The sequence below is a fragment of the Heteronotia binoei genome, chromosome 1, assembly GCF_032191835.1.
Source record: "Heteronotia binoei isolate CCM8104 ecotype False Entrance Well chromosome 1, APGP_CSIRO_Hbin_v1, whole genome shotgun sequence".
In the NCBI taxonomy this organism is placed as follows: domain Eukaryota; kingdom Metazoa; phylum Chordata; class Lepidosauria; order Squamata; family Gekkonidae; genus Heteronotia; species Heteronotia binoei.
In genome coordinates, this window is record NC_083223.1 from 46819098 (window position 1) to 46833147 (window position 14050).

Sequence of the window (14050 nt, forward strand, 5' to 3'; positions counted from 1 at the left end):
TGAATCAGACCCTCGGTCCATCAAAGTCAGTATTGTCTTCTTAGACTGGCAGCGGCTCTCCAGGGTCTCAAGCTGAGGCTTTTCACACCTATTTGCCTGGACCCTTTTTTGGAGATGCCAGGGATTGAACCTGGGAACCTTCTGCTTCCCAAGCAGATGCTCTACCACTGAGCCACCGTCCCTCCCTCCTCAAACGTTTTAAGTTTTTCTTTTAACTTCCATAATTTGAGATAGGCTATAATCCAAGAAAGCTAGAACAAAAGAAGCAAAATAAAAATGATTTTGTCTTTAAGGTATTATCTACCTGTGGATTTTCGTGGCACTTTAAGCCACACAAGGCAATCTGTATTAATTTCAGAGACTGTGTTTAGGACTACCGCATTTTACAGATCTCACAAGTGGTGCTATAAGAAGCGGCACATGTGGGATCTAGTCCGGGAAAACAGATGCTGAAATAAAATCGCATCCGTCCTTAAGATGTCGCAAGACTCCATATATACATTGATACCTTCCGTGAAAGGGCTCCTGTGGCACTTTGAGAACGAATACGTTCTCGTTGCGGCCCCACCGCTCCCGGCTTAGTTCCCGCTTGAGCCACTGCTCTTCATAACTATGAAAAATGCCTGCATCTCTCGTTTGAGCAGCGTGGATGGGCGGGACGCAGCCGGCAGCACGCTGCGCTCACATTCGCCACCCCCTCCGCCTGACGTCATAATAGCGGGTGGTGAAGGCTGCGGCCCGGTCGCAGCCGATCGGGGCTGGTTTGAGCTGGTGCGTTGTCATGGAGACGCGGCCGGGCCTATAAATAGAGGCTCTGCGGCGGGAGCTAGGCTTTGTCAAGCGGAGAGGCAAAGGCGGCCGGTGCGGCAGCAGCAGCCTCCAACCTGCGCGGCGGCGGGTGACGAGGGTCCGGCTCCACCCCCTCCAGTCGAAGCCACCGCTTTCCAGGCCCGCGGGGAACGGGCGGGTCGCAGCCGTCGAGTCCAGCCAGCTGCCGCGCAGGGGGGAAGAAGCTGCTGCTGCTGAAGAAGAACGAGCCGCCGCCGCTGCCAGAGGTGAGGTGGGAGGACTGGGTAGCCGGCCGGGCCCGGCGGCGCCAGCCACGTGTGTGTGAATGGGCTGGGTGGAAGGAGCCGGCCCGGCGGTGGGTGACTCAGTCCTTGGCAGAGAAGGCGGAAAAGAGGGACGCCTCTGAAGGAAGGGAAGGGAAGCAAAGGGGGGAATTGGGGGCAGGTCCGAGGGAATTTCGGAGGGGGTCGATTACGCCGTTATTATTGTTTTTCGTGAAGTCACCAAAGAAACCCCTTGTAATTTGAAACAGCTTCTTTATGTTTTTTTAAACTTTGCGCTTTAAAAAATAAAAATAAAATTAGCCATCTTTAGTGGCGTTTTTAAGCGTGTCCATCATCTTCCTCTTTTCTTTTTAATTTGCAACATTGTATTAGTTGCTTTTGAGAAAAAAAGCGCGTTCTGTTCTTTTCGTTGACTTTTTTGCTCTTTCTTTTAGAAACAAAATTGAAGTTTAATGGAAAGCCAAACCTGATGTCATTTTCTGTCCTGCACCAAAGGTTTTCTCTTTGTGCCCTTTGTGAATTAACCTTTATCATGTGAACATAATGAAGCTACCTTTTACTGAATCAGACCCCTAGGCCATCACAGTCAGTCACGTCTACTCAGACTGGCAGTAGCTCTCCAGGGTCTCTTGCAAGAGGTCTTGCCCATCACCTGCTGGCTGCTCCTTTTAACTGGAGGTACCAGGGATCGTACACTTGGGACTTTCTGAATGCCAAGCAGCTGCTCTGCCACTGAACCACAGCCTCGCCCTATCATGCTGAATACTTTTCTTGCTTTAACTCTGGTGAGAGGAAAGGGTTAAATTGCACTGTTCATGCACCTTTTCAATCCCATTGATCACCAGGGCCATAGAGGAGATCAGAGGCATTCAAGAGAAGCTGTTAAGGGTTTTGCTGCAGTTTGCCATTCTGGAGTTTGTGGACTGCCTCTGAAGCTTTTTGAATAGTCATCATTCCTCCTTTAGCTACTGTAGGGAGTGAGAAGATGCTTTAGTTTGACGGCAGCAACTATTTGGACAGAGTAACAATGGCTGGAGAAATTGTCTATTTAGAGGAGTGAAGGCAAGCTTTTCTTGGGGGGGTGGGGTGGATGGGGAGCTGGAATAATGAGACATCTGGCAGCCTGAACAAGCCATGATCTGGTGAGATCTGAACAGAAAATGTGGCCAGCTGTTGTTCGTTACATTTATTTCTGTCTTGAAAGATTGGCTCTCCTTTCAGCATGACCTCAGGGAACCTGCTGGAACTGGGTGATCGAGCTCCCAAACTTGGCATGCACCCTTTCCCCTTCAGAAAGGGAAACTGCAGATGCCAGCCGTTCTAATAGTTCTCTCTGCCCCACCCCTTTGCACGCTACCCTGCACTTCCTTGCCGCAGTTAGTGTCGGGTTGGGAAGGAGTAGTGTTTGGCCACCCATTGGTGGGTGAAGGCTTTCTTGGCTTCTGAGCTTCTGTTAACAGTTTTTGCTTTCTGATTGGATACACTGACAGTGCGTACAATATAAGGCAAGGAGCAAAGGCCTAGTTGAGGTGGTGTGACGTCAGTCATGTCTGTTTTGTGTGCAGCTGAGTTGTACACTGGAAAAGAGCTGGCTTATTAGCTTCACTACAGTAAAGAGTTCTACTGAATTCAAATGCCCATGTCTTCTAGTTAACTGGACTGCTTTGTAATCATTCTACCCTAATATTTTATTCATTACTCTACAGTTAGTAATATTTTTGTTTTAGTTTGAATACTTTTGAGAACTGTAACTTAATCTTGCAATAGACATTTGCTTGGAATGTTCTGAAATGACATGTGCAAATGTGAATTCATTTCTGTTACATTTTTTTAAAAAAGAAAAACTCTACTACAACCACATCCCTCCCCCCCCCCCCTGACTTTTATTGAGCATTCTAAGAAGTAAGCAGGATCTATAGCAAGCAGAGATGGGTTCAGTTTACTTTGGGGTTGCCCAATGTGTGTGGGAGATCTTGCATTGTTTGTTAAACCCTCATTAAAATTATTTGGAAGTCCATTGAGTGGTTTCTAAGTCCACTTAGGATTGCATCCTCATAAACACCATATGACTCTAAAGAGATAGTGTATATTTTATGCAAAGTAGGCTGTGATTTTTAAAAAGTTAGCTGAACCAGTAGGAACATGTGTGAAGTTCTGCTTAGGTTGCCTTTTTATTGGACAAAATTACTAAGAGAAGCCATGTAGGATCAGGCCAATGGCCCATCCAGTCTAACACCCTGTGTCACACAGTGGCCAAAAACCCCAAATTCCATCAGGAGGTCCACCAGTGGGGCTAGAAGCCCTCCCACTGTGCCCCCCCCCCCAATCACCAAGAATACAGAGCATCACTGCTCCGGACAGAGAGTTCCAACAATACGCTGTGGCTAGTAGCCACTGATGGACCTCTACTCCATATGCTTATTCAATCCCCTCTTGAAGCTGTCTGTGCTTGTAGCTGCCACCACCTCCTGTGGCAGTGAATTCCACGTGTTAATCACCCTTTGGGTGAAGAAGTACTTCCTTTTATCTTTTCTAACCCAACTGCTCAGCAATTTCATTGAATGTCCACAAGTTCTCATATTGTGAGAAAGGGAGAAAAGTACTTCTTTCTCTACCTTCTCTATTCCATTTATAATCTTGTAAATCTCTATCAATGTCTTGGTTCATTGCACAGGAACACCTTTGAGACTAGGGGTTTGACTGCATTATGTCAACATGTTAGCAGTTTTACCGAGGCTTGATATGGACTGCAGGAAAGATGCTGTCAGGTCATTTGAGTGTATTAACATTATTGCCTGTTTTTCCTCAACAACACTTTTCCATCTGTTCTCAGTGTCTTATTCACCCATCCCCTTTCTTAAAAGTAACTATTGAGTGCTTTGGTACAGGCAGGCTGTGCCTAAAGAAACAGCTGTGCAGCATGAGAACAAGCTTATTTAGTAATCATTGGCACAGGCATCTTAGTAGTTCTTACTGTTCTTTGATAATGGATGAAAATACAAATAAAGAAATCCAGGAGCATGTGTCCTTGAGACTGTCCTGGTCATTTAGCACATTTTTATCTTATCATTCTTCCTTGGAAGCTTCATGCTTCTCCCCCCTGCTATGTTTTTTCCTGACCACAACCCTGTGAGGTGGGCTAGGCTTGAGACTGTGTGTGGCTGGTCAGAAGTCACCCAGTGAGTTCCACAATGAGTGGAAATTTGAGCCTGGATGAATATACCAATGGGTTTTGGTATACTAGCTTTTGCAGAAATGGCTAGAATATCTGACATTATGAACTTCAGGTCTCTTGGCAAAAGTTTCCTTCCATTCAGAGTGACGTGATACAACCAGAACTGTGACTGCTGGTCTCAGGGCCATAACTGTGGGCAGCCCCGGAGGAATAAGAAACACAATCTGGGGTGTATAGCTTGAGAAATAAGTCAGTTAACAGGACCATGGAGGAATTCTGTCATTTGATGAGTGACTTTGTCTTGCTGCTTTTCTCAGCATACAAGCAAAAGGAAGCAGGCTGTACAGCAGCACCTATGTTCTCCCTTGACATGCACACCAGCAAGTCCTTCCAAAGAGCAGCGTTAAAATGGTGGCTCTGTAAAGCTTGTCATCCTGTAGGTGGTGCTATGCAACCCAACTGATGATCCCAACCTGTTGTATGACAATTCTGCTTGTCTCTGTTGTGCATGCTGACTTTGTTACAGGAAATGCAGTGAGTTTTTTGTATTGTTTAGATGTTTGGTGCCTCTATATAAGCATCAGACTAGGGAGACCAACTTAAAATCCCTGATATGCCTTGAAGCTTACTGGGGGCGCTTAGACTGATGGAGAGAGACTGGTGCAAAGCAGCCTTGCAGGGCAGAACCATGGCATGCCACTTGAAACTCATTGAAAGGAGGAAAGGATAAAAATGTGATAGTGAATGAATGAACTTTTGAATGAAAATGATAGTGAAATATGAATATTGCAGAGATCCAGAGGCACCGTGTAGACATGCTCTTTCAATCTTTTTTCTTTTAGACAAGTTTGCTGCAACATCTTACAATGACTGCCTAGGAATTTGTGTATTTCAAGATCTTTCTTTCCTGGAGAAAACTCCCTAGAACAGCTGAAAGGAAACATCGTTCAAAGTTGCATCTTCATTGACCCTGTACTGTGAGTTAGTCTTTTTTAAAATGACTGCCTTTTTCACCTCAGTTAGTTGACCATGGATGACTAATTAGTAATAATTAAACTTTTTCTTGTGTGCCTACAGTGTGTTGCCCTGAAAGCAAACTTGGTGGTGGTATAACAAAAAAAAAAATTAAGAAAAATGAACAGCTTCAACAGTGATGAGTTCAATTTTACTTTCCTTGATGAAGGCTTTGCTGCAAAAGATATTGTAGACCAAAAAATAAATGAAGTTTCTTCCTCTGTGAGTATATGAGATGCATAGATGAAACTTTGCAAAACCAAGTTTAGTACAGTTGCAGTATATAGTAGAGCAACTTCATATTGAATGTTCTTTTTGTCTCCAGGATGATAAAGATGCCTTCTATATTGCTGATCTTGGGGATATTCTCAAGAAGCACTTGCGGTGGTACAAGGCTCTTCCCAGAGTGTCCCCCTTCTATGCTGTTAAATGTAATGACAGCATAGCTGTAGTGAAGACTCTTGCAGCTCTTGGTGCTGGTTTTGACTGTGCCAGTAAAGTAAGTGGCTGCCTTTTGAAAGCGTTTTGGCTAACCATGCCCTTGGTCCCTGAGTATAGCTGGACAAGAAATATCTGGCGAAGAGCGTACCAAACAAATTTGTTCTCTTTCCAGACTGAAATACAGCTGGTCCAGAGTGTTGGTGTGCCTCCTGAACGTATAATATATGCAAATCCATGCAAGCAAGTCTCTCAGATTAAGCACGCAGCAAATAACGGTGTGCAGATGATGACTTTTGATAGTGAAGTGGAGCTAATGAAAGTTGCAAGAGCCCATCCAAAAGCAAAGTAAGGAACTTTGATAATAACATAACTTGTTTGCCTTTTATTTTTGCTTGGTTATGGGACCCAAGCTGAAGATGCTGCTGAATTGAGCAACTTTCCTAACACCAAAGCATTTGGGGAGGCTCTCTAGAGTGCCAGCATATACCTTTCCTTGCCAGCTGCCAACAGACTGGGTGTGCTTCATCAGTGGAGGCCCAGATCACAAATGTTGCTAGACTGGCATTTCTCCAGCTGCACCGGATCAGGCAACTGGCACCCTTCCTGCCTCACTCTGACCTAGCCACAGTAATCCATGCCATGGTCACCTCCAGGCTGGTCCAGAATGCAGCAGCCTGCCTTCTTACTTGGAACCCCACTGACAGCACATATTCAGTCGGTGCTTTGCCAGCTGCACTGGCTCCAGATGGAATACCAAATCAGGTTTGGTCTTGATACTAATCTTTAAGACCCTAAATGGTCTGGGACTACTGTAACTATGGGTCCATCTCTCCTGGTATACCCTCAGAAGAGCATCATGTTCTGGGGAGAAGAATCTCCTGGTGATCCCTGGCCTGAGAGTCATCCAGCTGCTCTCAACCAGAGCTAAAGCCATTTTGGCACTGGCCTGGTGAAACGTTCTGCCTAATGACATCAGAGCCCTGTGGGACCTGCTGCAGAGATGTTCTGCCAGGCCTTTGGTTGAGGTCAGCAACGTTTAATGGAGCTTGGCCTCCCCCATCTCTCCTCCATGGGGTAAGGACATAAATTGGCCCTTCAAATACCATCTGAAATAGTAATCAAACATTGTTTTAACTGTTTTAATCTTACTTATATTTGTATTTACTGAAATATTCACTGCCCTGAGCCCTGTGTGCAGGTGAGGGCAGTCTAGAAATCAAATAAATAAATTTTGGGTTGCAGTTAGTTTTGCATGATAATCAGGTAATCTTCTCTGATGAGCAAGCTAACTTGAGAGCCACTGAGAATAACTTTTAATACAAAAGTGTTCTCCATACAAATGTATCTGGTAAGCTTGAAACTGTTACTGAGGTAGGCTCTCCCAATATTTTCTAGGCTAGTTCTGCGCATTGCAACGGATGATTCAAAAGCGGTTTGTCGTCTGAGCGTTAAATTTGGAGCTACACTCAAAACCAGCAGGCTGCTGCTTGAGCGAGCAAAAGAACTGAATATTGACGTGATTGGTGTCAGGTGAGTAGCAAAACCTGAAATAGAAATGTCATGCTTACTGCCTCTTTGCTTGCCTTCATTAAAAATTACCTCCCAGCTAAATTCATGCTATTTCTTCCAGTTTCCATGTTGGAAGTGGCTGCACAGATCCTGAGACTTTTGTGCAGGCTATTTCTGATGCCCGCTGTGTCTTCGATATGGGAGTAAGTACATCAAAGAGTATTTTCATACAACTTCAAAGTTTTTCATAGTTTTGTAAGATGATAGAATGCCAGAGTTGAAGCATTGAAGTATATAACTGTGTGAAATGTTTAGATTTTAACTATGTAAATTGTGAAATGTTTAAATTTTTATGCTTAATTTTATACTCTTATGTTAGATTTTATGTGTTGTAAGCCGCCCTGAGCCAGCTGGTGGGAAGGGCGGGATATAAATTACAAATAAATAAATAAATAAAATTGCTTCAGCTAATATGAAATTCTGAAGTCTGATTAGTAGCTAACATGGCGATGGGATTAGGCTATATCAGAGGTTGGCCAAACTGGCTTGGGAGCCACATGTGGCTCTTTCGCACATTGTGTGGCTCTCAAAGCCTCCACTGCCCTGTCGGCCATTTAAACCATTTCTCCAAGCCAGCCGGCAGTTTGGAGAATGCATTTAAAGTTAAAGTTGCTTTCTTTCCACCTCTCCCCCCATCTATCTGCCTTGTGGCTCTCAAACATCTGAGGTGCACAATCTTGTGGCTTTCAAGTATCTTGATTATTCTGTGTGGCTCTTACGTTAAGCAAGTTTGGCCACTCCTGGGTTACATGATGATTTCAGATGAGTCTAGATTGTTGTTTCATTTTTAGGACTCTTATTATCCTATTCTTCAAATTCAAGAGAGTAAAAGCGCTTAATACTATGAATGCAATCTCTGAGTTTATATTTTCCCTCCTTTTTAGGCTGAACTTGGTTTCTGCATGCACCTTCTTGACATTGGTGGTGGCTTTCCTGGTTCCGAAGATGTGAAACTTAAGTTTGAAGAGGTATGACTGCTGCCATGTTAAACTTCAGTGATTTGCTCCTGCTTCTCCTTAGTATTGGTGTGTGTGTTACAATTTGTATGTGGTTAAAGACTGATTTATTAGAAAATGTTAATTGTATTACTCGATGGGAGTCCCTGTTGGTGGGTGTTCACTCATAAGTTCTTGAAAGGAGTTCTTTGATGTAACTTATTCAGGAAAACCTAACTTGCTGCCTCCTGTGGATACCCTTGAAAAAAGGATGCAATCCATGGCATAGCTTTCAAAAGATGGTGTAGTAAGGTCAAGATGCAGGACATCTGTGTCCTGCTCCAGCCTTTCATCTAAGGCAATTAAACTTTTAAAAGCTACCCATTCCTGTATTTCTGAAATGACAACAACTCCAACCAGTGCAAAAGGTAATTTGGAACTTTGTTCTTGGGGAAACAGTAACTTAGAACGTAGATCCATAATGACATGTTCCTGCAAATACTGCCTAAAATATTCATGCATGTCTCCCCTTTTTTAAAGATAACAAATGTCATCAATCCTGCACTGGACAAATATTTTCCTTCTGATTCTGGAGTGAGAATTATTGCGGAGCCTGGCAGATACTATGTTGCATCGGCTTTTACATTGGCTGTTAACATCATTGCAAAGAAGGTTGTAATAAAGGAGCAGAGTGGTTCTGATGGTATGTAGTGTTCAGAGTGCTCAGCTGGCAAAATTTTCTCTGGTGATAGAAGTAGCGTGGATGGAGGGAAGGATTTCATTTCTGTGAGTTCCCTTCATGGAGTGAGATGCATTGTCTGTCTACACCTTGCTGCATCATCCCTGTCAATGGAGGTCAGTCCACCAAACAGGATGATGGAGAGGAGTAGTGTTTTCCTTTCCTCCATAGGCTTGTGAACAGGCACTGTGACCTGTAGATAAAAATCAGGGACCTTGAATGGGAGCCAAAATAACTAGTCAACTTAGTGACCCCCTCCATAAACAAATTGAGGCTACTTCTATCTTCCGTATTCTGTTTTTTTTATGTATGGGATAATGCTTTTGGCATTGGCTTTTGTGTACATAATAGCAAATATTGCTTGTTCTTTTTTCTTCTAGATGAAGAAGAGCGTAATGACAGAACTCTTATGTATTATGTAAACGATGGAGTATATGGATCTTTTAACTGCATTCTATATGATCATGCGCATGTTAAGCCAGTTTTGCAAAAGGTATGGTATAGGCGGATACAGTCCATTCCTACTTATGGTGATCAAATTGTTTCACTTACCCATGCAAGTCTTTTCCTATAATTAGAATGGACTTAACTTGGAGAATAGTTATGGTGTTATCCTGTAACTGAACTTCTCAGTATGATGCAACGGAGCAAATTCAAAAGAGCAGATTAAGCACAGTTCTGTGACTTGAAGCATCTGTTACGACTGTAGATGTGAAGCTTGGTTTTAGGTGCTTACATCTTGAACTTTTGTTTCCAGAGACCCAAGCCAGATGAGAGATACTATCCCTGCAGCATATGGGGGCCAACATGTGATGGTTTAGATCGCATAGTTGAACGCTGCGGCATGCCGGAATTGCAGGTTGGAGACTGGATGCTGTTTGAAAACATGGGGGCTTACACTGTGGCAGCTGCTTCTACTTTCAATGGATTCCAGAGACCAACAATACATTATGTAATGTCAAGGCCAGCATGGTTAGTAATGCTTCTTCCATTTGCTTCACTTGTTCAAGATGGGATTTGGAAAAGCTTGTAAACCTGAATGGACTTTCAAGTTTGGTGTGTGCAAAGTGTTAACTGAAAAGAACCCAAGTAAGCAGGGCTCCTGAAGAGTGCCTGGTGGACTCTCAGAAACACTACAGAATGAGTTTGCCCTAGTGGTGTGGTGGGAGAACATTGGCAATAAATAGCAATAAGAGAAGTATGGTTAAATTATAGAAAAAACTAGTAATAAGGCCCATTGTGGGGGGAAATACAAATTTGCTATGGGTGAGTGTTATGGCCTGGGGGAGCTGGAGAGGGAATGGAAAGATAAAGGGTGGAAAGGTATGTCAAGAGGGCAGCTATTGGGAAGGGAAACGGAGACAGTGGAGAAATATGGTGTAGATTATCAGAGAGGGGGGAAGGTTGTGTAATAAGGGATGAGAGGCAAAAAAGATGGGGATAGGTTGCTTTCCATCTCCTCTCCCCTCCCTTCAGCCTCTACCTAGGAAAAGGACAGTCTTTCTCCACAGTGGGAACCAAAGCAGTTTACATCATGTTTCTCTCCCCCTTTTGATCCGCACAACAACCCTGTGAGGTAGATTAGGCTGGAAGTATGTGGGTAGTCCAAAATTACCCAGTCATCTTCCACAGTAAGAACCTGGGTCTGGCAGACCTTGCTCTGAAGGAAGCACTGACTGCCATGCCACAATGACTGTCATGGGGGGCTGCTGCTGAGCAGAAGCAAGCAGGTAGACCTAGTTAAGTCATGCCAGTCAGGTGGCATCAGGTCACCCAGAGGGTGCTGCCAAACCTAGGATAGAAAACCTCCTGATGGAGGCTGAAGATCTCCTGATATCACAACTGAAATCCAGACAATAGGCCTATTTCCCCCTGGAGAAAATAAGTGCTTTGGAGGGTGGACTCTATGACATTATATTCAGCTGGGACATCTCCACTCCCCAAAGTCTGGCTTTCATAGACTCCACCACAAAATCTCCAGGAGATTCCCAACCTGGAGCTGACAACCCTAGTCAGGACTGGCCCCAATGGGTTCTTCCTCAAAGGCCAAAATAAGCCTGGAAAGGGCCTCCTCCCTTTACTGACAGAACCAAGCTGGGTTGTAGGATTGTCAGGTCCAACTCAGAAATACCTGGAGACTTTGGAGTGGAGCTGGGAGACTTTGGGGCAGACCCAGGAGATTTTCCCATTCCTCCCAAAAACATAAATAAAAATACAGCAGTTCACTTCCCCTGAATACAGTCTTCATTTCCCCATACCCCAGAAGATGGCTGCACTTCCACTAAATGAAACTGAACACACACACAAACCATCTGCTGTATTTTAACCAACCTTTTCAGATTAAACAGGAAAACAAAAGTAGACGAGCCTAAGGGGTGGTGGTTTTCCTCCAAACAGAGGGACTCTGCTGCTTCTCTTCTTTTTACACATTCATCAGGAAGATCCAGGAGGCCTCAGCCAATTGAGAGATGGCTTTCTGTGGCAGTTTCCCTCCTCTCTCTGCCTGCCAATCAGTGGAAAGCTTTCATTCTCTCCTCTGTGAAGCAGTACCTCAATCCTCAGCCAGTGCAACACAACAGACCTTGATTGATGGTTTGACAGGCCAAAGGTTGATGCAGTACTGTTCCAACCAATCAGGGTGCTCCATTTTGCCACCACGAAAGGGCTTTTAGTATATAATAAAGGATTACTTGTGTCATTTCAGCTGTCTCTGGTATAGCATTTTGATGATGCAGAGCGCACAGACTCTGTTAATGTCATGTAGCTGACTATTACGGTATCTCTGAAATGTCAGTTTCATATGCGTTACTTGATGCCTCACATCCATTCCCCCCCCTTCTTGTTAGGCAACTGATGGAGCAGATAAAAGAGCAAGGCTTTCAAGCAGAAGTGGAAGAGCAAGATGTCACTTTGCCGCTGTCCTGTGCCTGGGAAAGTGGAATTGAGCACCATCCAGCAACTTGTGCTTCAGCTAGCATTAATGTATAGATAAGGTTTAGCTAACTCGCAAGTTTTAGGAAAGGATATTTTTTTTTAGGGCTTTTGGGACCATTAACTTAATTCCTGCTAGAATTTTTTAATGTGTTGATTAGAGTGCGTGAATGTCAAGAGTAGACAGCTAGGAGATGGGAAGGGTCACATTTATCTGTGTTCCTATGGAAACTATTTGAATATTGTTTTATATGGATTTTTATTCACTTCTCAAATACGCTACTAAAAACTGATCCTTGACTGTTAAGTCAACAAGCATTTGTAGCTTGTGCATTTGGCAGAAGGTCTGAATGTAGTCTTGTGGCCGGACTATTTTACAATAAAGTCTATTGAAATAATAGCGTAGCAGTAGTTCTTTACTGTTTGGACTAAAAAATGGTTTGAATAGATTTTAAGGACGGAGTTGTCACTTGCTTCACACTGAAACTATTTATATATTTTGGAGGTTTCTAAGTAACAGTGTCTTTCATGGGTTGCCAAATTAATTCTTCTCACGATGCTTGTGCCTCTGCCCTTTTTGACCACATCTCTTTCAAGTCAAGAAAAATCAGGGCTCTGGAACTAAGCCTTTTGCTTTATAGTTGCATATACTATTGTAACATTTCTCCCATACAAGCGTGCAGAATATCTTCCAGTTCTTGGCTATCTACATTTTAATTTATCTGATACAAGCTGTGCTTCACTCAAACTATAAGATGTCAATTTTTTCCCACACAAAAATTTTGTGAATGGTCTAGACATTTACGTTAATTTAGTAATTGTACATAGATTGGTTTGCTCTGTTAAACAATAAAGAATGATGTTCTCAGCAAAACCTTGCTAATGTAAGCATTTATTTTTAAGTGGCCATTATGTGATCCTAAAATAATACTGGATTTTGAAAAGGTGAGTTGGTTTCATAGGTTTAAACAGCAGCAGCATTTTCCTACTTCTGCCGTTGAATTGAATCCCCTGACATGCAGGTCCTCCTGGGCCTGTTGGGAACAGTTTGTGCTGCAGGCAGACTAAATGTTCTGTTAACTTGAAGGCAGTTCTGTCAGTAGGACTCTCATGCTTCCCCATCTCCAGTTGCAGCCCCTTGATCTCCTCAAAAGGCTGCTCTGGCAGGATGAGACCCTCAAGAGATGGTCTTGGGGCGGTGGGGTCTGTAACAAGACACTGGAGTTAGTGGCAGTCTCTCCTTTCCATTAATATTTTAGTCCGGATCTGCTTTTGAGTTGAAGTTTCCTGCATGATCCAATGGAAATAACTCTGAGCTTGTAGCCAAGGTACAAAGTGAAAAGGATGACTTACAAAGGCTGTTGTTGGGCTCAGTGCAAGTATCTGATACAAGAATCAGTTTGATCAGAGTTTTCCAATTGCTGGCAAACCAATATCAAGTCAGTCTGTAAAGAAGAATGAGGAACAATAATGTATGCGAAGTTAAGAATTTGCTTCAAAGCTTTTTGTCTGAGAAATGTGCCCCACCTTAAAGGGATACCTGGGTAGAAGGAAAGTGACCTGCCTATGAATTGAAGTATAGGAACATCTGGTTAAATTTGCTGTCACAAAAACTTACTGGGATGTGAGTTACTTGTGAGACCAGATTTGTGTGTGAGGTATATTTTTGTAGTATATTGTTGGACTTGATTATCCAGTCCACCTCTGGAGCAGTGGTTGCATGCAGAGGTAGTCATGCTGGCTCCATGGTTTAAAAGGAGGGAAATGTGTAGGCCTATTCTGTTTCAGGTTGCTGGTAAGGGCCACAGGTTGTCTGAGATCCTTCTGCAAGCTGCTGTGCACACAGAGTATACCCATTCATGTGATAAAGGGATCAAACATTCCTGTGAAGTGTAATGGTGGTTTAGGATGATGAAAAGCATGCGAGAAACACACCTGCAACCTGAGGCAGAGATGTAGCTTGAAACAGAAGAGGTACTATCTGGGATCACTAGTTTTAAAGGTGCCTCTGGACTCAAACGTTATTCTATTGCAAAAGTCTGTAATGTTTTAACTATAGGCCTATATAAGGAGAGGCACGGCTTCCCTTTTTTCAAAGCCATAAACTTTGCTATGGGGTTGGCATAGGTCAGTGTTTGCTTCATGTTCATTCCATATTTGCCATGCTTGTGGG

General features: G+C 43.5%; 1 protein-coding gene across 1 annotated transcript; it reads left to right on the top strand.

Annotated features, from left to right (window-relative positions):
- Positions 1–638: 638 nt before the first annotated feature.
- On the top strand, positions 639–12275 carry ODC1 (ornithine decarboxylase 1). The gene is made up of 12 exons (XM_060233948.1): positions 639–1055; positions 5091–5225; positions 5326–5484; positions 5588–5761; positions 5876–6048; positions 7099–7233; positions 7334–7415; positions 8157–8240; positions 8748–8910; positions 9327–9439; positions 9704–9918; positions 11793–12275. The coding sequence occupies exons 3-12, from the start codon at positions 5383–5385 to the stop codon at positions 11932–11934; spliced, it is 1383 nt and encodes a 460-aa protein (XP_060089931.1). The 5' UTR covers positions 639–1055; positions 5091–5225; positions 5326–5382; the 3' UTR covers positions 11935–12275.
- The last annotated feature ends 1775 nt before the right edge of the window (positions 12276–14050 follow it).